This window comes from Petaurus breviceps, unplaced genomic scaffold (genome assembly GCF_028583685.1).
Source record: "Petaurus breviceps papuanus isolate PSGF00001 unplaced genomic scaffold, PetGlider_PUasm1.0 207, whole genome shotgun sequence".
Lineage (NCBI taxonomy): Eukaryota > Metazoa > Chordata > Mammalia > Diprotodontia > Petauridae > Petaurus > Petaurus breviceps.
In genome coordinates, this window is record NW_027185850.1 from 24,753,750 (window position 1) to 24,779,155 (window position 25,406).

Here is a 25,406-nt window from a genome sequence, read left to right on the forward strand (position 1 = left end):
CCACTCCCCCCCCTCCCCAAGTTATTATTTTTTACAGCACAGTAGTTTCCATTCATTCATATGCTGCAGTTTTTTCAGCTATGCCCTGGTGAAGGAGCGCCCATGTGCTCCAGGGTCGTGTCTCAGCTGCTCTTTTGGTAGATGAGGGCGCCAGGAGACGGCCAGTCCCAGCTCAAACCTGCCCTCTACAAGAAGCCTTTCCCAGTTCCTCTAATTTCTAGTGCCTTCCCTCTGAATTATTTCCCATTTATCCTGTATATAGCTAGCTTTTTATCTCTGTGTTTGCATGTTGTTTCCCCATTAGATTGTAAGCTCCCTGAAGGAATGGACTGTTTTTTGCCTCTTTTTGTATCCCCAGAATTTAGCACAGAGTAAGCACTTCATAAATGCTGACTGACTGGGGAACCGCTTCCTTCTCTTCCTTCCTGGGGAATCAGTCTAGGGATTAGGAATTTAGCGATTTGGCTGCAGCCCACAGGCAGTCTGTGCTGGTGGGCCTGCTTTCCTACAGTCTCTGCACTGGTCGTTCATTCTCTCTCTTTTAATCTTTGCCAGTTGCATGAATGTGAAATGAACCCTAAGTTCTTATCCCCTTCCTTATCTTAGTGACTTAGACACATTTTCTTGTGGTCATTGATAATCTGCATTCCTTTTCAGAATTGTTCATGTCCTTTCACCCTGTCAAGGGATCCCCCTTTGGGGAATGTTCTTAGCAGGTTTTTGTCATAAATATTTGATGTAGAGATTTTGTTTTCCCCATTTAACAGACAAACTAAGGTTTGTTTTTTTTTTTAAGCTAACTTAGATTTTAAAAACAGGTGTTCAGAGGATGAAAATGAGGATAATTGAGAATGTTTAAAGAGCCCAACATAGTCCTGTAGTAATGTCTATCGCAATAAAGCCCAGTATGCACTGAGACTGGAGAGGAAAGCTAAAGGCAGTTAGAAGTTTTGTTTTCTTTTGTTTTTTTAAAAAAAGGAGATCAAAGAAGTCTTTTACACTAAGGATAATGTAAAGGACAGGACAAAAATGGCTAGTTGGGGCCCAGGAGAGTAGGGAAGAGAAGAGGTTAGCAAGCGGCTGCCTCCTGGGGTCTAGGTGATCAGGCCCAGGGGATTCTACTTTCTTCCTTGTGAATGGGATCATGGAGGTGCTCTCAGTGAACTTTGGATGTTCCGTGAGCCATGAGGTTGAACACATACCCTTTTTTCTTTTTTTGCAAAAGGGAAAAGAATGAGGTATATAAACAGCATGGCAGTTAACTTGACTTAGAGTACCTGGAAAATTTTAGGATATATCATCAAGGGGATTGTCATTAAACATGTTGAAAGGAAATGGCAGCCAAGAGTGCCAGCATGGTTTCAAGAACAGGCTGTGCCAGAAGAACGTGATTTCTCACTCTTATGGGCTTTTATATTTATGTAGGAATTGTTTATCTGTATCTTCAGCAAAATACTTGATAGGGTTACTCATGTTACTTTTATGGATGAGAAGGAGAGATGTGGGCTGGATGATATGGGGATTTAGAATTGATTACCTTGATTTGATCTGAAGTGAAGTTGTTGGTAGATTGATGTGAACGTGGTACACCAGGGATCTTTGCTTGATCTTGGGTTTAACACTTTGATTATGACTGAAGATATCATAAAATAAGGAGGGATGGATAATATGTTGGGTGATAACAAGGCCTGAAAATATCTTAGGTAACTAGAGAATGTAGGCCTAAAGCTAGCAAATGGTATTTAACAAAGATACATGTAAAGACTGGGATTCAAACCTAGGTCCTTGGTCTCCAAATCTAGCTTGCTTTTTAGCACACCCTGCTGGCATGCAAACCCCAGCCGTAGCCCTTGGGCTCACCTTTAGAGACCAGTGTGATATTGCCCCATCATTGATGCTTTGTACACCATTTGGTCAACCATCCCTGAAGCTGGAGCGTGGCAGAGTCTGTGGGGGATGAGGGCCTTTGGGAGCAAACAGGACAGAGCAAGAACCTGAGAAGACAGCTCTGGCCTGAAAGCATTCTCCTTGATGGTGAATCGGGAGGCACATGGAGGAGCTTTAGAGAACAAGGTGGCAGATAGCCAGTGCCAAAGAACATGGTGCGTAGAGCTTGTTTTCAGTGGTGTTCTCAGATGCCATCCACACTGTTGCTGCCCTGTTCCACTGTTTGGACGTCCCCGGACTTTCTCTCCAGTTGTTCTTTTCATTTTGGCTTGGCTTTTCTCGCAGTCCTTTAGCTGATGGGCTGTTGGCAAACTGAGCAGGCCTGGGGAGGTCTCTGACACCAGAGAGAAGCTGAAAGGTTGGAGCTTGAATGGTCAAGGATTCCTAGGGGGCAGGCAGAACCTGTCTTTATGCATGGAGGGGCTGAGGAGTCTGTTGTCAGACGGCAGGAACATCCTTGGGACCCAGTCTTTCCCCCAAACCTGAGGCTCAGAGCTCTTGATCATGTGCACGTGCCTGGGGCCATCACCCAGAGAGATTAGATGCTTTGACATTTGATTGCTTTTGGTTTTCACACTGGAAGCCTGTTTGCTTCTTGCAAGAATCCATGAAGGAAGGCATAGGCTTATAAGGCTACCTTTAAATAAGTAATAGGCATGAACTATGTGAAAAGACCTTTTTCTGTGTAATTTGAGTGGAAGATATTGTAATGGACCAGATGAAGGACACAAATTCAGCAAATATTTATTAAGTTGTGCTGCTCCATCAGGCTGGGAAGTGAGGGCCATGTGACCCTGGTCCTGGAGGATCTTGGCATCCATCTCCCTGGGGGTGAGGGAGGAGGGGCATATCATGGTCCTGGGGAGGGAGGCAGAGACAGAGCAGAGCCCCATGCAGTGTGGGAGAGCTGGTCTTGAGTGTTAGGTGGGCCTGGAGCTGCGTTCCCTCCAGATGAAGAGAAGGGCCAAGGTGAGGAGGGAGCCTGGGAATTGCCTTCAAACTCCCCAGGCCACAGGTACTGGGAAGCAGGACATGGAAGGGGGAGACGGACAGGAGCTTTTTGCTTGAGTTGTCAGCATCCTCATCTGGGGAAGCTCATGCTGTTTTCCCTCTCTTGATTTGAACAGGGCACTGTGTGACACAAAGGACTGTGGGAAGCTTTCCAAGGAACAGTTTGCCCTAGCTTTTCACTTCATCAATCAGAAGTTAATCAAGGGCATCGATCCTCCTCAGATTCTTTCTGCTGAGATGATCCCACCATCAGACAGGGCCAGTTTGCAAAAGGTAAGAATTCACTTCCATAGGCCCCTCCTAGGTTCCGGGCACAGATCCAGTCACTATTGTAGGAAATTCACACAAGTTAGCTGAACATGGCCCTTAAGTGTAGATGAAGGCTGATTGGGCTGGACACTGGAGACAGCAAGCCTATCTCTGACCCACTCTCCAAACTTAGGTTCTAAGTAATGCCTCTGGACATGTCCAGCGGCCACACGCTACTGCTCTGTGTGTTGCAAGCCTGCTTCCTCATTCATTCAGCCAGCCTTCCATGTTCCTCAGATTGCTGGTTCCCCCAAGGCCATCCATGCATTTCAGGTGAGAATGGAAAGTCCAGGCTCAGACATTTGTGTGTCACATGAGTTCCTGGATTTCCATTGGCCTCTCCCCCTCATGCCACTTGGTGCTGTGCCCTCTTTCAGGCAGTCTGGAAACCCTTCTGAGCATAATGTGGGCCAGCCCTTGGCTTCTGATAGCATCCTAAAAGGATTTAGACAAGTTAGTCTTCTTCCTGCATTTGTTTTCCTTCTGAGGTCCAGCCACTCACCATCCCTGAGCCTTATAAGCCTCCCTGTTTGTCTCGATTCTCCTCCTCATAGATCTCTAGTGGAACAGGTGCTGTTAGATTACTGTATAAGGTGTCCAGTGAATTGTAAGGACTGTCTTTTAAGTGCTAATTACTGCTGTTTCGCACTAATTTAGCAAAACAGGCAAAAATTCTATTTTAACAAACTTGGTGGAACCTCCAAATTGCCTCTTTTCCAAATCCATTTTAAATGGAAATTCCCTAGAACAGCATGTTGAGGGGCTTCATTTACAGGCAGAGCAAGCCTCTGAACAGAGTGTTTATTTACAGAATCTAGGGATGTTCCTGGGTTTGGGGGCCAAGGGTGGGGTTGATTTGGGTTCCTGGGCTGTGAGCACGGTCCATGCTGCTGCTTTATCCACATTAATGCCTTTCCTAGAGTGGTCTGTCCAGGACCTTAGCACCAGCAGCAGCCATCATGGACTGCCTTTCTGTCACACTCTCCCTCCACCCACTCCCAGTCCTGTCTCATAAATATAGTTACAGTAGAAAGCAAACTATGAAACCAAACAATTTCCATTCACTCCATTGGAGACCTCATGGTGTATGGAATCACAGCTTTAGTACTGGAGGGGGCCTTGGAGATCATCTCATAAGCAACTTCTCTCCTCAGGGCTTGGAAGAAACAGCAGGTATGACAGCATAACCGTAGCTGGGGCTGGCTGAATGGTCACAGAGATTGGGAGAGGAAGTGCCCCAGGGCTGGAGAAGGGCCAGTACGGCCCTGCAAAGGAGTCTGCTAGCTGTAGGCCAGGGAGCTTGCTCTGGGACAGCGCTAGAGCAGGTCACTGACAAGACGGGGCAGGAGCCGTGACTGCAAAGACCATCCTGCCCAGCTTCAGCCTGGCGGGGCGCTCCAGACTCCTGGATTCCTTTTGGCACTTGTTGACTGACCTAGCCAAAAGGGGTGCTTCCCTTTTGTGGCAGAGTTCTTGATAGAGTATCACATTCCCTTATGGAAATGCTGGAGGGAGCCAAGCAGAGGACAGTACAATAAAATGGATTCAGAAGTGGCCGAGTGGCCTGACTCCACGGTGGTCAGTGGCCTGGAGAGGCACAGATTGTGTGCTCCTGGGACTGACAGAACACATCAAGTTGGCAGAGGGGCAGTTTGGGGTGCAGGGTGGGCATGGCCAGCACACAGGGTGCCAGTGAGCGTCACACTGGAGCGTGGGACTGAGTCTCACAAAATGAAATTTCCTAGGATTCGATGTAGAAGACCTGCATTTGGGCACCTATTTTTTTGGGAGACATCTGAGATTTGTTGTGGCCCCCAAGCTCAGTAGGAATCAGAAGGGGCATGTGGCAACTTGGGCTGCATGCAAAGGGACCAAGCTTCGGGGAATAAGGACATGGTGCTGTCCTGAGCCCTGCCCTGCTCACATCCCATGAACCATTATGCTTAGCTCCAGGCACCAAGGTTTAAGGATGTCAGTAAGGTGGAGAGCATCTGGAGCAGGGCCTGGGGCCCATGACGGGTGAGCATAGGCTGGAGGCACTGGCCATGCTTAGCTTAGAGGAAGAGAAGCCTCAGGGACAACATGATCGTGTCTGAAGGGCCATCACAGACTAGGAGAGAGCAGACTGGCTTCTCTCCAGAGGGTGGAGCAAGGAATAATGGGGTCTGTTTCAGCTTCCCCAAGGCAGGGGGCCCTCACTGAGGAGTTGCCAGACTCCCCTTTGCAGGGCGGGGGGTCTTCCCACACAGGCCAGCACACCTACTGGTCAGCTGGGTTGTTGTGGTGATTCCCTTCATGCCGGCCGTGCACCAGGCGGCCACTGAGCTCCCGTCCAGCTTTCCACAGAAGAGATTCTGTGCTTAAATCCATTGCCCTCACTTTACAGACAAGGAAGCTGGGACCCAGAGATGGTCACAGCTAAGAAGGGCTTTCCATTGCTTGGACCAGGGCCCTGTCAGTGGGAGGAGCCACCTTCAGTGATGCACATTTGAGTGTGCAGCTTAGTACCTGGGTTACCTTGGCCAAGTCACAGCCGGTAGAGGCCATGGTTTCCTCCTGGGTAAAATGAGGGTTTTGTACGGGGTGGTCTCTGTGGTATCCTCCAGTCTGACGCTGCCCTTGGGCACTTGCTTACTGGATTGATCATCACAGTGTAATTACACATTTCATTGACCAGGATACTCAATAACTGCTGGCCAACGTTAAAATGGAATTTTACCTGTTTTAGCTTACTTAGTCACTATATTTCCTAACCTAAAAATATCTGTGCAAATTTGTACATTCATTTGAGGTCTTTTGAGAATATCTATTTTCTCTGTGTATTCTGATTTTTAAAAAATGCTCCCTTTTTTCCAGCATTGCCTAACCTCTTTGTGATGTTTGCTTTCCTTTTTGTGTTTTTTCTAGTCTGGACCCTTTTCTCCCTTCTGCTGCCCTCTGCTTTGCACCTTTCTTGTACTCTCAGTTTCTTAACTCTCCTCTCTCTCTCAAGGTTAGTTTTACCTTATGCCTTTTCGACAACTTACTGTTGTTTTGGTTTATGGGGTTCTGTTCTGAAGTCTGAGGTTCCTCCCAGAGTGCCCCCAGCCAGGCCCCACTGAGGCTCTCCTGCATGGCATGTCCCTCACTGGCCTGGCCAGCGTGCCCTCTTTGCCTGGCTTGGCTTCCCCCAAGAACCTGCTAGGAGACACTAAAGTGGGTCTGCATGGGGAAAAATCATTTGAAAGAGAAAACATTGAGTCGCTCCTTCTCCTTTCTCCTTCTGAATGCCAAGATATCAGCTGGCTCACATTCACCTGAACATCCAGCTACATTCATAGATCTCCTATCATGTCCGGGCTACCTCTCTCAGGAGGTGTGTCCATTTATTTCCCTGCTGTGGCTTCAGAAGTTATAACCAGGAACAAGAACTGCAAATTATGGGGAGAAGGATTTAACTTGCTATTACTCAAGGAAATGGCCCAGTGGCATTGGGGCACCTTGGGAGGTAGTGAAAGTACTTGAGTCCCTGTCAGGGTTGCTGTAGAGACAATGCTCAGTGGGCTCAGCTTACATGATCCAACTTTCACAATCAAAAATTCTGAGATTTGGTGGGGAAAGCTCCGAGGAGTCTCCTGCATTTCATTCTAAAGCACGGCTTCTGAGCATTTCCCACCCACAGGGCTCTCAGGGACGTTAGAGTGTGAAGCCACATCTGCCCTTGGTTCCACTCCAGCTGCTAGCAAGGAGGGCACACAGACTGAAGCCGTGGGTGACGGGTCCCTTGTTCCAGGCCCCGGAGGCTTTGGCAGAAATGATTCTTGGTACATTGACAATTAGTGGGGGTCCAAGTCCTACCTTCCCAGCCCGGGACTTTGGCTTGGCCGGGGAGCTGGTGAGGCTCAAGTCACAAGGTGGAGGGAACTGGCCTCATCTTAAGGCTGTGTGACCTGGAGCTCATGGAGGAAATAGAGGGCCAGCCAGAAGCACTGGTGTGCCTCACATGTGTTCAGACTATGAGCCAGTAGTAGACAGAGCTGCTGGCTCTGGGGGAGATGGGGAGTTTAGAGAAGACGTGGCCTCACCCCTCCCAGAGCACAGAGTCTAGCAGGGATGGAAGGCACCACGTCACATCAGGCATTCAGTAGTGAGGGCTGAACAAAATGATATGTCAGGCTGTAGCAGCAAGCACCCTGGCCTCTTCAGGGTTTGCTGCCCATACAGGTTCTTGGATCTGCTTTGTTAAAGGAAAGCAACTCAAAATGGGTTAACAAGCTTACTTTAATCAGTCAGACATATATTGTTTACCTTGTTCAGGGGAAAAAGGTCAGCACCCCAAACTTCAAAGCATACAGGCAGAATTATCAAGACAGAAACAGATCAAGTAGACAGATTTCCAAACTGTCCAACCATTACATCCATACCCAGTCAACATCTGGGTTTCCAAATCTGGATTTTTCAAAGCTGGGGGACTCTCAACAACGGCTTCCCAGAATTCAGATCAAATCACAGAACACTTCTCAAAGTGAGTCCCAAAACAAAGCTACACATCTGGGCTTATATAGCCTTCTCCTGGCTCAGAGAATGTAACAACCTTTTGGACCCACTGGCCAATCAAAAAGTATCAACTGAAAAACAAGCCTCCCACCCCAGTCTCCAGGTGCACTTTAGCCTAGGGGCAGGGAAGATCTTTAAATTTGCATTTCCATTACACTGGCCTGGGGGAAGCTTCCCGGGGTGGGATCAGAAAGACTTCATGAAGGAGGCAGCTGTTGAGTTGGACTTTTAGGGTGAATAATAATTGAACCAGCAAAGGGGGGAAGTGATACCAGTCTAGGCATACAGAAGAGTGTGAGCAAAGGCATGGAGGTGGGAAATCTCAGGACATGTTTGGGGATCACGGGGACTCTAGGTATAGATAAAGCTAGGAAGGCTGGGCAGCACCAGATGCCTCAGGACTAAGGTTGAACACAGTTGGGCACAATTCCATAGCCACTAATGGATTCTGAGCAGAGGCATCATGTGACATGCTGGCGTACATGGAAATGCTTGAAATATAGGCAGCAGGGCTTCTCTTGGAGTCACATTCTTGGAGTCAAATTTTAAAAACTTCTGGACCAAAAAAAAAAAAGCTTTATTTATCTTTAGGCCTTAAAGATCGAGATTTCATTGGCTTAGGGCCCTCCTGGGTGAGGAAACTTCCTTCAGTCATGCTGCTCAGCACCTTTTCTACTATTTCCAGGCTTGAGTGATGGCAATGGCCATTATCAGGACTGAAGTGTGGCAGAGTCAGGCCAGCTTGCTGAACCCCGGGACTTCCTTGGTTCTCATGCCTTGTACATGATAGGGACTTAATAAAAGCTAAATTTACTCACATATTCAGCCATCACAGCTTCCCCAAGTAGCCACAACAGACTGTTGTCAATCAGATCCAGAACTCTCAAGGACTTGTGCCCTCCAAGACCATCTCACATGACCTCAGCCAACCCTTTAAGACATAGCCTTCTAGTCACAAAGTGGGCTGAGCCTGGGGTAGTATCCAGATCTGGGGCAACCCCAGGGAAAGCTGTGAAGGGCAGGCCCCGCGCCTGTTAATGACCAATTGCTCTGAAAGAATTTGAGAGCAAAGGGGTCACAGTTGAGGGTTAGGAGGGTGGCAGCGGTTTGTCACATGCCTACCACTTACTGAAGGAAGTGAGCTGGGGTCTGCTGGCAGGTGGGGAGAGCCTCTGTTTCATAAAATAAGTATTTTTTAATATAAGGAGGCCACCACAGAGCAAAAGTCAACCTGCTTTCCCTAGGACAAGGCTTCTTCACCTGTTCTCTGGCCTCCTTTGACATTTTGAGAACTGTAGCTCCAAAGAATTGGTTACCCTTGTATGGAATCCTACAGATTTTGTTTGATGCATTTAAAAACATGATTCCGAGAAGGGGTACCTGACTTACTAACTGCCTAAGGGCTTGGTGACACAAAAACATTGGGAACCCATGGCCTGGAGAATCAGGGTAGATGTGGGCGTGTTGTTTTCTTAGAGATTTAAGGTTGTCTTTGATTTGTTGGTAATGAGTTTACTCCTCCTCCTAATAACACCACCTTGTGTTTGTCTTGTGCCTGTGATGTTATTTGTATAGATATTGTTTAATCTGACAATTAATAATACGTGTGTGTGTGTTCTGTTTTTAGAGCTTTGTAGGCTCGAGTCCAGTGGCCGATTTTTCTGCTATTAAGGAACTCGATTCCCTGAACAATGAAATAATGGATCTGCAGAGGTACGTGAAACAAGATAGCAGCAAGCTTCTTTCTTCTTTCTTCCTCTTCTGATGCCAGCTAAAGGTCTGGGAGGGCCCAGGCCCTCAGGGACCATTCCTCACCACCCTGCAGGGGAACCAGGCCCTCAGCATCATCCCTGCCTCGAGGAGAAGGAGACTGAGTGTAGCTGGTGGGCTCTCGGTTTCCGAGCCTTGTATTTCTTTTTGAACTTGATTTTTCTTGGCTTAGCAGGACACTGTTTCAAGAATATAGATTCAAATAGACAGGGCTGTTTTTTTTAAGACCAAGCACTAGAATGTAATACCTCCCTCTTCCCCCCAGTACAAGGGAGAAAAAGTGGTATTAGCTTCCCTTCTTGTGAAGAAGTGGTGTTGAAGGGAAGGGCCCGGTGTACTTGGGCTCACACTGCATTACTGTTGTCACACAGTCAGTCAGTCAGTCTTTTTTATTTTTTTTTAAGCAATTGGGGTTAAGTAACTTGCTCAAGGTTACACGGCCAGTTATTTCTGGCTGTGGCGCTAAGTATCTGAGCCTGGATTCGATCCCCAGGTCATCCCGACACTGGAGCCAGTGCTCTTACTCGCTGAGCCACCTGGCCGCCCTGAATATGGTCATTCAGTGGAATAGAGGACTTTCAAGCATTCTTTTGTTTGTTTTTTTTTTAAGCAATTGGGGTTAAGTAACTTGCTCAAGGTTACACGGCCAGTTATTTCTAGGTGTGGTGCTAAGTATCAGAGCCTGGATTCGATCCCAGGTCATCCCGACTCTGGGGCTGGTGTTCTTACTCACTGCACCACCTGGCCGCCCCTCAGTCAGTCTTTTTTTAAGCACCTACTGTGCACCAGGCCTTGTGTTCAGCTACAGCTCCGCCTCCCCTAGGATGCTTCTGCTGAGGTCAGCAGTCACTGGGCTAACCTGCCTTAGGGTCCTGTCCCAGTCTTCTATGGGGCAACCTAGAATTAGCTCCTTTGGAAAAGTTCATTGTTGATCAGTCTAGGCCTCTTGACCGGTCCTCATGTGACTGAGGGTGGGAGAGATCTGCAGGCTAAGTGGCCTAACTGGAGGAGAATTGGGCTTGATGTAGAGAGACAGCTCTAGGTAAAGAATGCTCCCTGCTCAGGCCCCGTGCTGCCCTTTGAGCCAGGGTCCTCAAGCCAAGATGTCTGGGATGCTGCTGGGGTCTTTCCAGTGACGAGCCCTTTGTCCTGTTATGCACCCATCCATGCCTCTTCATTGCCATCACCCACTCAGTACAGCAAGAACCTCTAGTGGGCCGAGGTGGCAAGGGGTCGCCTTCCCTGCCTCACACACTGTCTCCTCTGGGCATTGACCAATCCCATTGCAAGCTACTTCACTGCCTTTACTGATGAATGATTTCTCAGTGGCAGTTTAAATGGTGATTGTAGTACCCAAAGAAAACAGGTCATTAGTAATATTTTAATCATTGTTCTACATCTTACACAAACATATAACAATACACTGTTGTCACTCATCATGGCAGAGTGGAAAGGACAAGGGGTTTGGAGTTGGCAGGACTTGCTTCCAGTTCTAGCATTAACATGGATGTGACCTTGTTTATGTTACATATGAGGACTTGGTTTCCTCATATGTAAAATGAGATCTATTGGGGTGGCCAGGTAGCACAGCGAGTAAGAGCACCGGCTCCAGTGTGGGGATGACCTGGGGATCGAATCCGGGCTCAGACACTTAGCACCCACCCAGAAATAACTGGCCGTGTAACTTTGAGCAAGTTACTTAACCCTGATTGCTTTTAAAAAAATAAAAATGAGATCTTGTAGGGCCCCTCCTGTTGTGACCCAATGATAGCTTCAAGAAATGTAGACCCAGGCGGCTAGGTGATGCAGTGAGTAAAGCACCGGCCCCGGAGTCAGGCGGACCCGAGTTTGGTTCCAGCCTCAGACACTTAACACCCACGCAAAAAAACTATCCGTATAACCTTGGGCAAGTTACTTAATCCCAGTTGCCTTCCAAAAGGCAAAAAAAAAGAAAAAGAAATGTAGACTCTCCTCACAGCACAATAGGCTTCTAGGTTCCTGGCTGCCCCCAGCTTTCTCCTTTGTGAAACCACAGATGGTTTGCCCTATTGAGAAGGTCACATTTCTCTAGTGCTTTCCTCAGTGGCCCTGGTGAGGAGATCCGTGTGGCAGGAATCATTATACCAATTTTTCGAAGTTGAAATCTCTTAAGGAGCAGTAAAATGACTTGTCCTGTTTGGGAGACAGTTAATGTCCAGTCCACGATCCCCCTCAAATCCTCTCGCCAGCACCCCACCCTCCCATGCCCCCGTGCCACAGCCCTAGTGACCACCTGCAGCAAAACTCCCAATGCTGGGGCGGCGGGGGGCTGGCAGAGGACGGGGTGTGGGCAGATGATTGATGTGTGTGACTCGCTCTTGAGTGAACGTCATTTTCTGGAAAATCCCCTTTGAGCATTTGGAGGCTTTGATTCCATGACTTGACATGAAGGGAAATATTTTCACTGAGCTTTTGTGTTTCTGATCATTCTCATTTATTCTCATTCCCATCACCTGTCACCTTCATTAATGTCATCAACAGGCTTCTCTTCCCCTACTAAGTCAGGCTTATTCAACTCAAATCACTGTTAAGAGTGGCTGTGTTGGGGCCTTCAGTCTAATGGGTTTGGTGCAGACTGGTTTTCATTCCAGTGAATGATGGTTCTCCCTGCTCAGAAGCTGTGCTCAGTGACTCAGCCTTTTTCTTTCTGTCTTCCCTCTATCCCTCCATCCTTCCTCTCTTCCTTTCCTACATCCTCCTTTTCTCCCTCCCTCTGTTCTTCCTTCCCTCCCTCCTTTGTTCCCTTCTCCCTCCCTCCTTCCTCTGCATCCTCTCCTTATCTCCCTCCTTCCTACTCTCCTCTCCCTCCTTCCTTCCTTCCCCCTCTTCCTCGGGTTATTGATAAGAGAGCTGTCTTGATACCAAGGAAGCTGATTTTTAGTAGTTGGGGACTGGGGTAGTCATTCATTTGAAGTCTGGCAAAAGTTTGCCTGTGCTGTGCTCACAGCCTAGTGTGTCAGTCAGATCAGGTACTTCCATCGAATTTAAACTGCAGTCCTCCTTCCTGTCCTTAGAATCATAGCCCATGGGCCCTTCTCCAGGAGGCAGCTTCCCCAGGGCTCCACTGGTCTGTAGCCCCCTCCTCATCTCCCCCACCCTCTGGCCTTCTGCACAAGCCTCCTGTTCTTGTCTCATTTACTGGGGTATATTTTTAGCTGCATGTGTACACTCTGATCCCCATGACAGGACTGCAGATTCTAAGACCTTTACTTTTATAAACCAAGCATCCTCCCCACTCTAGCTGTCAGTGTTTAATAGCTGCTAAATGCATTTGTTTTGTTTGCTTCCCAGGGGAAGGACCAGACTCACCTCTGCTTGGGCCCAAAGGGCAGCAGTCTTACCAGTAGGAAGCTTTGGGCTTTAAAGGACAGTTTCCTCACAACTGCCCAGTGAAGTGGAGAGGCCACAGGTTATTTCCATTTTACAGATGACGAAAATGAAATTCCCAGAAGGAACATGACCCCCAGCTACTAAATGTCAGAGCTGGGACTGAAACTTAGGACATCCCACACCAAGGCCAAGATGGGGCAGACTCAGCATTCTTAGGGGCAAGATGCAGAGAGACAGAGTGTCATGTCACTGTGAGGAAGGCGAGGTCCTCTGTGTGGGGAGGAGGGGAGTTCTCTGTTGCTGGATTTCTTCAGGCAGAGGTTATGGGATGGCCTGTGGGAAGGGCTGGAGAAGGAAGTTCATGCTTCAGGTTGAGGCTGAACTAATGGGTGCTTTCCTGTTCTTTTTTTTCCCCAGAAAAATTAACTAATTAATTATCTACAAGCAGTTATCTCTGCTTTCCACTGTCTCCCCAATTGAGCACTTTTTTTAAAAGACCAGAACCTTTGTAACAGATGTGCATTGTCCAACAAAACCAATTCCCATGTTGGCCATTCTTGAAAATGGATGTCTGTCTCGTTCTGCATTTTAAATCCTTCATCTCTGCAAGAGTGTGTCACGTTTCATCCTCAGGCCTCTGGCCAAGTGCTTTATCATCGCTCTGATCAAAGTTCTCAGGTCTTTCAGAGTGGCTTCCCTATCTAATGTCATTATATCCGTGGTTCTGCTCACTTTGCCTCCATTTACATAGGTCTTCCTGGTTTCCCCTGGAACATTTGCCATTCAGTTCCTTTGTCCAGCAGTTTGTTTAGCTCCTCTCCCTCAGGTGGATGCCCCCTTGGGCTTTCAGTCTTGCAGTTTCACTACTGCAGAAGACCTGCTGTAAACCTTTGGGCACGGTGGATCTTTGCCTTCTTTCTTGGATCTCTCTGGGGGACAGGCCTAGTGTCACAGGTGTCAGAGGGGACACCCAGTTTGGGAACTTGTTAGGTACCATTCCAGATTACTCCCAGAGTGGTGGACCAGCAGTGTTTCAGCGTGCCTGTCATCCCACAGCCCCTCCAGCATTTGTCATTCTCCTCTTCAGTCATCTTTACTGAGGTGGAACCTCCAAGCTGCTCTAATGTGCATGTCTTTATTTATCAATGATTTGGTTTGGGGGTTTTTTCCCTTCAGATGGTTGTGGATAGCTTAGTGACTACCTGTTTATATACTTCAGCAACATTTGTCTGTTAGGGAATGACTCTCCGTCCTACGATTTGAGTCAATTTCTTTTATTTCTTGGGTCACTAGCTCTGTTGGTGTCTGTGTCAGCTTGGGTAAACCCCTTTATGCTTCTGCACCTGTGTCCTCCTCTCTCCCATCCCTTCTGCCCTAAGCTCTAATCCTCCCATTCTTCCATGGAGTCCTTTAGGCAGGGCTGCTTAACAACCACTTGACCTAGATGTTGTAGTGGGAATCCCTTTTTGGGAATGGATTGGTCTGTGGCTCCTGAGGTCCTTCCAGCTCTAAAATTCTATGAATCTTTCACATTTTTGATAGAAATAGGGTACTGTAAGAAAGATCTCTCTTTTCTGTATGTGGTTCCCCCCCTCCCCTCGAAAAAAAAGAATTATAAAACTTTAGAGTTAATCATCACTGGGGTTTGAAGAAGTAGACTCCATTTTGTCAATGAAGAAATTTAAGAATAATTATTCTTATAATTGACATGTAATAGTTTTATACAACACTCTGAGGTTTGCAAAGTTCTGTGCAGATGTCCTCTCATTTCATTCTCCCAAGAACCCTTGGAAACTGCTGCTGTTACGATCCCCATTTTATTGTCGAGGAAACAGGCAGGCAGAGGTAAATGATTTGCCCAGGGTCACCTAGCCAGTAAGTAGCCGAAGCTGCATTTGGAATCAGGTCTCTGTGCACTGTGGCCCTGCCCAGCCCTTGAATGCTCCTTTGTGGAATCTTATTTGAGCCTCATACAACTATGGGAGGTCAGGCCTATGGGCATTCTCCTTGTTTTCTCTCCTGTTCCCACCCCCTGCTAGTACCCATACCCCATCCCTCCCTGGCCTGCCTCATGTTGATTTTGAAGGCTTCTCTCATAGATGGGAAACCCCTTGAGGGCAGGCATGGTTTCTTTTTGCCTTTGTTTCCCCAGTTCTTAGCACAGTGCTTATGGATTAATTTCATGAAGGAAATGGAGACTTACCAAGATCAAATGAGCTACCTATGATTCCATAGTAACAAGCATTCAAGGAAGGGTATGAGTTCTACCAGGTCTCCCAGACCCAGGTCCTGAACTCTAGGCCTGCAGCCATGACTGAGGTTTTGAGTCTACGTACGTAGCTGGGAAGGTCTTGGTCCTTTGATAGCCAGAGAAGTCCAGGGAAGGAGCAGATAGTATAAGAAGAGGATGCCTTTGAGATCAGAAATTCGGTCCAGTCCACTCAGTATTAAGTACTGTCTCTGTCCCTGGTGCTGGGATCTCTCAGATGGTGTCTCTGTGTGTCCGTGTGTCCATTTGTGTGTGATGACTGAGATGAAGGAAGAGTCCCAGAGGGTGGCTCATTGCTTCTTCCTCTCTCCGTTCGTCCTTAAGAACATGAAGGATGAAACCCCCTCCTCTGTGGTGGTCATGTGCATTCTGCTAAGGCACCAGGTTGACTCTGCACTGCTTATTGCCACGTCATCCTCAGTGCTTGGTGTTTGGCACCTTAGTCCCTTGTCTCCTTGGTTGATGTGTTTAAAATAATACTTTGTTAATCAGTTTGGTCATTTTAAATGAATGTGGCATGCGCATTCAGTGACCTTCATCATGTGGCATAGGAAACTGGACCATCCAGGACCCCCTAGTGCCCTCATCAGCAGGCTCTGAAGTCCCCAAGCTCATGGAGCCATCTGCCCCCAGCACCTGGTGACCTCTGATGAACTTTAAACTCAATTGGAAGGGTTTATTTTTGTATGGACATAATGGGGGCTGGGGGGTGTGGTGGGGAATTGTCCCTTAATGATCCTTTTGCATTAGTCAGGTAGCTTATGTTAGTCCAAAGGACTTAAGGGGTGGTCAATGAGAGTAGTTTCTTTACCAATATGAACATTTCAGGGGTCTCTGCCTCTATCAGGGTGGATCCTGACATATACCATTTCCTTCCATGACTCAGAGTTGGCTGGTAGCCAGGGCCAGAGACAGACTGGTCCTCAGGGAGCAAATTGTCTCTCATGGGGCTGGTTGGTGCCTAAGGATTTTCCAAGGCAGATCTTGTTAGAGGTCGGGCCCCAACAGAGTCCTGAGAGGTCATGCCACACCATTGTACTCCTCCACAGCAGAAGGGGGCCAGAGCCAGCTCTGGAATTCTGGGCAAGTTACCCTTTTTTTCTTATGAAAAGAGAGGGTTAAAGGTGGTGGTAAAGACAGTAGGATAAAGAACAGGCTGTGGTTTTCTCAGCTTCATTGGATGAACATTTGACTTGAATCCAAGGATGGGGAGTTCCTGGGCTGTGGGTTAAATTCACTGGGTCATTGGGAATAACAGGGGTTCCAGTACCAGGAGGAGATCATTGGTACTTCATAGTTACAAAAACACAGTAGGAATTTAAAAACCAAACAACTTGTTCTTGTGACTTCATTTGTATAGGGAGCTCTCAGGAAGAAACTTCCCCTACCAGTGCAGGTCAATGCCTCCCCTAGAGGAACCCAAAGTAATCTGTTCAGAAACAAAACCTTAGCCTTAAGTGGACTGTTGCTCAGCCATTCTCGGCACAGTGTCTGAAGGTAGGAGTTAACATCTGAGGCTGGTTGGGAGGTGAATCCCGTTGCAGTTTCTTTTCCTTACTGGCATCTCTTCATAGACTGAGCCCTTTGGCATCTCAGATGGGTCTCAGTTTTGCTATAGTCATTAAGTTTGGAGGAGCCCAACTGGTTGATTCTTTAGATTGTCAAGTTATCAAAATTTATTCATTGCCTGTGGGAAGACAGTAGCCTCTAAGAACTTGACAAATGAAGCATTTATAAATATCTTGAGTTTCTTGGGAGAAAAAAAAGACAAGGAAACCAAAAAATTACATTTGGTTTGAGACTAGCAGTAATTCTCTTGCTGCCTTTCCCCCACTGTCATTTCTCCCGAATCCTCCCACTCACAATTGAAGCCTTCCGTGTAGCAAAGAAAGACATTTAAACCCCGCCAATGTGCACAGTTCCCAGGCTCTGGACACGTGGGCCTTCTGAGAAGAAGCCAGCATGTTTCATAACCATGATTCTAACAGTCACTCTGCTACTGCTTTGGTGACAAACAAGTTCCCTGGAATTTCTCTGAGCAAGAGGATGAGTGTATTGGGGAAAAGGGCCCTGAATTGAGGGTCAGAACACTGGGGTTCTGAGACCAGTTTCTGTCACTGACTTACTGTGTGGGCTTCTGCAAGTCAAATCAGCAAACATTTATTAAGCACCTGCTCTATGCCAGACCCTCTGCTAAGTGCTGGGGACACAAAGGCCAAACACGAGCCCTGCGCTCCAGGAGCTCACATGCAAACTGGCAGGTCTAAGTTCGATATTGACAGGATAATTGGAAATCATCACTAAGGTTAAGGAGGACAGCAGAGACCTCGCTGAGGCTAGTGGGAAGCCAGGAGGCAGAGAGGAGTGGGCGTGGGGAGAACTTCTCTGTCTCCTCTGCAGTAGGAGGGGATCAGACCAGCTGTTCTGATTTGAAGGACCCTTTCAGCTCAGATGCTCTCAGGTTCTCAGCCATATACATAGCTTTAGTTTACAGGAGAGCTTCAGTCCCCCTGTCCCTCAGACTGAGCTCACCTCCTACTTTACTAAGAAGATCGAGGCTTACCACTTCTCCCTCCCTCACAGAAGAATTGACTTTTCTTGTCCAGATTGACCCTCTCTGCTTGGGACCTTGATCCCATTCCCTCCTTTTACTTTCTTTATTGTGGGATTAGAGGGTCATGGAGCTGGAGCCAGAAAGGGCCAAACCACAAAACGTGGTATTTGAACCCGGTTCTCTGACTCCAGAGTCCAGTTCTCTTCTGACTCTACTTACCTTATTTGTTCCTTTTCCCTCGTCTGCTGCCTACAGACATAGCAAGATCTGTACATCCTCCAGCAACAACAATAATCATAATCATTATTAATTGTTATAAAGCTGTAGCCGAATATGTTGAAAGACTTATTGGAACCTTATAATCAAAGCTGAATGGGAAGAATAGGTTTAAAGCAAGTCACATGTGTAATACCCTTCATTAATATTGTATGAATTTTTCTGTTATGGTCTACTTTTGGAAACTCTAAAATAGATTGTAACAGAAAAACCCAGCTTCAGTTACCCCAAGGCAGCTATACAAAAATCAACACTTCCTCGCCGAATAGAAGGAAGACGATTCACAGATGTCCTTTAGTTTAGGGCACGTGATGAGCACATCAAAAACCTGCAGAAACACCTTTGGAGTAAGCAGATGACATATTTACTAAGGAAGAGTAAAGACTGATAACAGGTACACACCTTTAGATCAATTGATCAGGCATTTTTTGATCAGATACCTACTATGTGCTGGGTACTGTGCTCAGCACTAAATCTGTCAGCTATGATGGAATTACCTCTGGATGGAGCCAATGAAATGCCCGGAGTTCAAGAATGGAATCAAAAAACCCTTTGTGAGTGACGTCTGCATGAACGCAGCTAAAAAGAAGCATTGGACAAATGGATGGGCCCTGTACATTTGTAGGTGGGAGTAGGGTGGCAATTCAGAACATGGTCATTGTTGCCAGAAATCACAAGAGGATTATCCCTAAGGACTCTGGATTTAGTGATCAGTGTAGATGATGAAAGGAAATGGTAGGAACTGAATACACTGTTGTGGAACCGGACCATTCATACCTCCAGTTGTCCTCAGCTTCCTAGATATAATGTTGATCCATGAAAACTTAAGAGGAAGTTTTTCAAAGATGCTGTCTCAATATTTATAATACCAGACAACACAGAACAAGTGACCAGAATGGAGTCCGTGCATGAGAGATCAAAATGCTGTGGCAGCTGGATAAAATACGTGTCCTCTTCTCCCCCCCAGTCTTGTCTGCTGCTAGGCTCACACTGTGAGACTACAGAGGATGAGCTGCCATCCTAATGGGTGTTGTTGAGTTGTTTCAGTTGTATCTGATTCTTCTTGACCCCAGTTGGGGTCTTCTTGGCAAAGATAGTGAAGTGGTTTGCACTTTCCTCTCCAACTTATTTGACAGATGAGGAAACTGAAGCAAACAGGGTAAAGTGACATACCCAGGGTCAACCAGCTTGTAAGTGTCTGAGGCTGGATTTGAACTCATGAAGAGCAGTCTTCCTGACTCTTAAGTGCGTGGTTGATGCATGGCACCACCTAGCTGCCATCCTAACACAGATTCAACTGTAGGAAAGAGTTGTTACATGTTTAGAGCGTTTAATGTATAAGAATAATAAAGTGGCAGCTTGTTACAGGACCATTTTTCTCAGACACTGGTGGAAAAAGGTGAGAAAGATAGAAGTAGCTGATGTTTACCCTGATGCTTTTAAGTTTTGCCAAGCCCTGTTCTCATGGGCCTGGGCCTCACAAGGCATTGTTACTAAAGGCTTTTGTAATCCTCGTTGTGCAGATGAAGAAACTGAGTCTTGGAGTGGCTAGCTCATTGGGCATCCCCTGTTAAGTATCAGAGGCGGCGTATTTAGACTTGTGTCTTTCTGACGACAAGCCCTGCCTTCTCATTTGGCTGTTCCAGGTTTCATTGACTCAGCTGTCTCCTGACATGATGGTTCTAGAGCTCCCCTCCTTTTCGTCCTACTCCCAGTCTCCATCCTCTCACACTTCCCTCCCCCCCATCCAAAAATCTTCATTCTTGATTTTTACGGTACATTTATGTCTTGCATTCATAGGATGTTGACCCCCAAGCTCAGGCTCCTTGCCATTGATTGTAATGTTAATGAGATAGGAGATCTCCCCTGCCCATTAATAGGCCTCTTGTGGAGCCCATTAAGGGAAGCTTGCTTAGGGGAAATTTTCTTGGAGGAAGGCTTTCCCACTTGCCTTGGTTAGACAGTTGGATCTATCTGTTGGTCTGTGCTAATTTCTCACAGAAGCCCTGTCTAGGTCTTTATTTCTCTGCTTGTATTTTTCTCTATTTTCCTTATTTGGATTTTCTCTGATGTTCAGGGTGCTGACTTTTCCCCTGAACTAGTGAATGTAATTAAAAAGGATTGTTGACATCTTGAAAATCTTTATTAGTAAAGCAGATCTAAGAGCCTGTGCTAGCAGCCATCCTGGGGATGCCAGAGTGATTGCCGCCACACAGGGTCCTCAGAGTGTGCTTTACCTGGGCAGTGCAGGCTAACCTTCCACTTGAACCTAACCTAGATATAGATGGTATCTCTGCTCGTTGAGTGTTTAGTATGCTCAGTATGCACTTTAATTCTCCTGGCTAGAATCTTGCCTTTAACCTGTTTGCCTATGGCATGTTGGATAACATTAGAAACCTATCCCATCTTGCCATGCTCATATTTATAGGGTGTTCTTGGCTGAACCCTTGATGCCCCCAATATCACTCTTCTTGGAGATTTCATGTACATAACCAGAGGGAAATGTACACTTTTACACTAACATGTAAAAGGAACCAGAGAACATGTGTCATGTGCCTCTCTGCTTTCTTTTTGTGTTTAGTATTTTGGCAAGTCGTGGGGAGATGACATTATTAGCTAAAACAACAACAAACTTCCCCCACGCCCTTTCTGACTTCAGAATTTGGGGTTCTGATTTTATTGCTCGAGTGAAACTGCTCCCCATGATTATCAGTAATCTTTGTTGCTGGGTCTAATGACCTCTCCTTTGTGTTCATCCTCTCTGACCTCTGTACCTCACTGGGCACTGTTGGCCATCCCTCCTCCTCTGCAATTTTCTCTTCCCTTACTTTCCACAACAGGACTGTCTTCTGTGTCTCTTTCTACCCGACTAGGTCTTTTCACACTTTTTTGCCAGGTTACCCATTTTCCGTCCCTAAGTGTGGGTGTCCCTCACAGTTCTTTCTTTACACTTCTCTGTCATACTCTTTGTTCCCAGGGGTTCGATGATCTCCATGTAGATGACTCCCAAATGTCTATATGTAGCTTTAATGTCTCCTCAAATTGTCTTGCATCACTCTCTGGCTAGACTTCCCTTTTCAGTGTCCCATATTCATCATTTCCAAAGCAGAACTCATCATCTCCCCCATAAGCCTACCCTTTTCCCAAATACCTTTTCTTAAATCCTTCTCTTCATCCAGTTTTATAATCTTGAATTCACTCTTCCCTTTTCTTCAACCCTAAACCAAATAATCCCAAGTCTTGCTTATTCTGTTTTCACTTCACGTCAGTCACTTTCTAACCCCTCTGTGGTCTCTTCTCTAGTTCACACTCTTATTACTCTACTTTGCACCTCTCTCGAAGACGACTCTCAGCTTGGCCGCCCAAACTCCCATGGGATTGGCAGCTGGAGGTAGTGAAGATCCCACCTTCCTCCTCTGCTCTGCCTTGACTTCTCTCTCAAGAAGAATGACCAGCTCAGGAGTCCATATCCTTTCCCTTTCCTTCATCTCTCCTGGTTCCCTTCATGCCACTTGGTTGTGTTGGGAAATCGCCAGCTCTCTTAACCCTACTGGACTTCCTCTCTACCTCCTTACCAGCAGACTTCCCTGGTGAGTATGGTCAGCCCTTACCCTAATTTTTTTGGTGACTATTGTCTTCCCCCACTAGAATGTAAGTTCTTTGAGGGCAGGAACCAGCATGCTTTTATTTGCAGAAATAAGTGTTGAGTTAGGCTTAGTGTGGTACCTGGCACATAGTAAGCCCTTAATAAATGCACATGCTGTCTGTCTATCTGTCTACTACAAGCCTTTTGGTGTGATGGAAGACTTTCAGGCCTTGCCCCCCAGACCTCTGGACACTGTCTTCTTCCCTGCTGGTGCACCCTAAGGACCCTGGGCCTTGCCAGCTGAAGGAGTGTGAGCTCCTTGAGAGCAGAGGCTGACTCCCCCAGCTCTTAACCCCGCCCCTGACCTTAGTCCTTAGCAAATGCTTTTCCTTGAATTCATCTCCCCCTACCTGGACTGTCACAGTAGTTGGCTCATTAGTTTGCCTCCCTTTTATTAATCAGAGTATCGATTGTACCCCTCCCTCCTCCCCCTGCCATGTAAGTTCCCTGGTGGCAGGGCTGATTTGGGGTGTGTATCTTTGATGCACAGGGCCTTGGCACACAGTAGATCTACTCACATTGCTGCAACCTAGTGTTCTTTTCACCATACTGGGCTTTCCCTCCTGCCTTGGAGATATAATTCTCCACACTGGATGATGACTTCTCTAGGGTCTCATTGCTAGACTGAAAGCTCCCAGGATGGTCAAGGTGAATTAGAATTGGGGATCTCTGATGATATGGCCTGGAGGCCGTGGCAGTGGCACCAGTGTCTTACAAAAAGAATCCTTTTTAAAATCATGATTCAGAAAATCCTGTTTGGGGCAATTTCATATTATGTAGAAGATAAGTTTCACCATAGGAGACTTCTTCCTTCTTGGCCCCAAATGAATTGATGCCATATCCTGGTTTTGTTCCAGCTCTGCCTTTCAGAAGAGTTGATAGATAAAAGACTGACTTACAAAGCAGGTAACTGTTTACAAAGAGGATGACTGACTTTACTGTAAATGACAAAGGGATTATCTGCTTTTTTAGCCTATTCAGCCTCCCTTGCGATGGTGAGCATCATTTGTACCTGTAAATTGGACTTTTTGTGTACCATTAACTCTGGGAAGGGGGCAGAGAGGAGGGAAGCTCCAGGGGAGAATCTGCTGGGCACCTAGAGGGTCATTGCTATTTGCAGAACAATCAGAAATTAGAGAGGAAGTCAGTGGGAAAATGTTTTCATCTTAGAACTTGATTTCTAGGGTAAGGTTTGTAGGAATCTTATCTCGTGCATAAATTGAGAAGGACCTCAATGGTAGGATGTGCTGAAATGTTATTTTTAATAATGACTCCTTAAGTTCAGATATCTTACAGTATTGCCATAACTTGTAAGAGAAATTCATATCACCCAGCCAGGAAGCATTCATTAAGCCGTTCCAGTGTCTAGAACACCACGTCAGGCTCTGGAGGAGACACAGAGTGGAGACATGTCCTTGCCCCCGTAGAATTTGGTCTGGTAGAAGTATGTGACACAGATACCCACATGCCTAGAATACAGAATAATGCCTGGAAGGCACAAGCAGAAACAACATGCAGAGTTGGGCAGGATGGCCCAGGAGAGGAGGAGGAAGGGGCCTCAGGCAGCGGAGGTGGCTGGTCTTCCAGGCAGATGGAATGGTGTACACTAAGGCACCGAGGTGGGGAAGTGGGAGACATAGAGAATGTAGCAGGTTGGTTGGTGAGTGATGGCCTTTGTAGAATTTGAGCCTGGAAACATAGGGGGGAGCTAAAAGCTGGGGGCTGCTGGGATTGGACCGGTCCTTTGCTTAACCCTCAAATGTCTTCTCTGTCATGGTGTAGACTAGATCTGTGCACGGTAGGAAACCATTTCTGGTGACCTGACTGGACGTGAGCAAGCGTGCTGACCTTGTCTAGACCTCAGTTTCCTCATCTGCTTGGAGACAAAGAGCAGCAGAGTGGAAAAGTAAATGAGCCCGGGACCCAAGAGGCCCCAGAGGTTTGCCAGCCTCCCCACGTACAAAATCTCATTGAATACAGTTATCTCAGGGCCTTAGTTTTCCTATCACTCAATGGTCTAGGACCTCTTCTGTCTCACACCATGTGTGTGGTCCTGAGGGCCCTTGAGCACCGACATTCTGTCATCAAACATAAAGAGATGCTTAGAGTTCACTTGGTGATTTTGTGTCATAAACATTTTGTTTAGTTCTTGGGTATAAGAATTAAGCATTCATTCAGTTCAGTAATCATGTATTAATCACTGCCTGTGTGCCGGGCATGTGGTGCTGGGCTGTTGGAGAGACAGACTGAAAGAACGAAGGGGTTCCTCTCCTCAAGGAGCTTCCATTCTCCTGGGCTTATTGGGAAAAGGTACCTTGAGTGCAGGGAGGTGGGGGAGGGGGAAAGCACTGAGGGTCTCAGTGGCCTTTGGTTCATAATAAAGCCTTCAAAAAAGGACCAGTTGGATGCCTTTAAATTAGGTCACCTTGTACCTCTGGGTGGAGTCCACTGCCCTCCCCCTATGTGTAAACACATCCTTTGATTGAATCTCCTTCCTGTGACCTCCCTGATTTCCCTTGGCCTGGTCTTTGTTCTGGGCAGACCAGACCGGCAGCCTCAGCTCTTCACAGCCAGTCTTGCAACGGGGTCTTGGGGGTGCACCTCTCCGCGGGGGCTTGTCTCTTGGCTCTTCACCTCCCCTTCAGGAACGATGTGACAGTGATCTGTGATGCCTGCCTTGCCATGTTTCCCTCCTTCATCCTCACCTGCCAGCAGGAATCATGGGGGGGATGCCTCTTAGGGTTTTGGTGGGGGAGGGAAGGGTTTCTATGTGACTGTTCTGGATGTGCTGCAGCAGGACTGAAAATGCTCATCTTTTCAAACCAGGAATGAGGTGATTTCCTAGAGTGACCCCTAGAATTTGTGGGAATTTACCTATTTAGAGATTTTCCTATCTTCTTAGTGCAGTGTTGGTGGGGGTGGGAGAAAGCCCCTGGGTGGTTTGTGCACAATAAATAGATTGAGAGAAGGGCGAAGCTGCCGCAGGAGTGAAACAAATAGCCAGGGATGTTTAAAATCACCATGGCATCATCCTCCTGCTGATGAAGCGGTTAGCGGGGAACCTCGGCCATCTCTGAGCAGAGAATGCTAGGCAGAAAGCTTTGTTCAGAGGCTGGGCTTTAGTGGTCTTGTGTACATTGGCTGTAGATGCTCAGAATCGTGGGTTACTTCTTATTTCAGAGTAAAATTCAAGGGCAGAAAATAATGGAAATGGGTTAGCCATGTAATGGTCTCTTAACACTTTCATTGCTTTGAATCACTGCAGTTTGGGGTAGTATGATTGGGTCTGTTTTCAGATTTGAGTCCATAATGTGTTCAGTAACACAAGAAGAGTTAACAGGGGACAGACAGTTATTAAATGGAGCTGTTAGTCAATTTGAGGGGAAACCTACAGCCCTCATCACCAGCATTGTTTAAAGTCTGTCCTGACCCAGAGCGATACCAAGTGCCTGCTAGTCACTGTACCCTTAGCTCCGGGGGTTTTCACTTCTTTTGGTTGGGCAGTCTGGAGGTGGTGTGAAAGCCATCCGAAGTTGGTTGTCTGGAAAGGCGGGATCTGGTCATTTTCCTCAGGATGGAAGGACAGAAGCTAAGCCTTTAAACTGGCTGGGGCTGACTTTGCGTTACTGAATCTGGCATTGTGTTTGAGGGGGTTCATTTAAAACCTGTCTCTGCACTGGGGATGGGTTAGTGAGCAGGGCTTTCCGAATCAGTGGGTG

General features: G+C 47.0%; 1 protein-coding gene across 2 annotated transcripts in view; it reads left to right on the forward strand.

Moving 5' to 3' along the window:
* The window catches only part of LOC138164991 (epidermal growth factor receptor substrate 15-like), a 127,606-nt gene that overhangs the window by 66,900 nt on the left and 35,300 nt on the right, over nt 1-25,406 (forward strand). For both annotated transcript variants that reach the window (XM_069093023.1, XM_069093024.1), the window contains 2 exons: nt 3,075-3,231; nt 9,431-9,516. In XM_069093023.1, the coding sequence (XP_068949124.1) occupies nt 3,075-3,231; nt 9,431-9,516 (243 nt within the window). The remainder of the gene's footprint in view (nt 1-3,074; nt 3,232-9,430; nt 9,517-25,406) is intronic.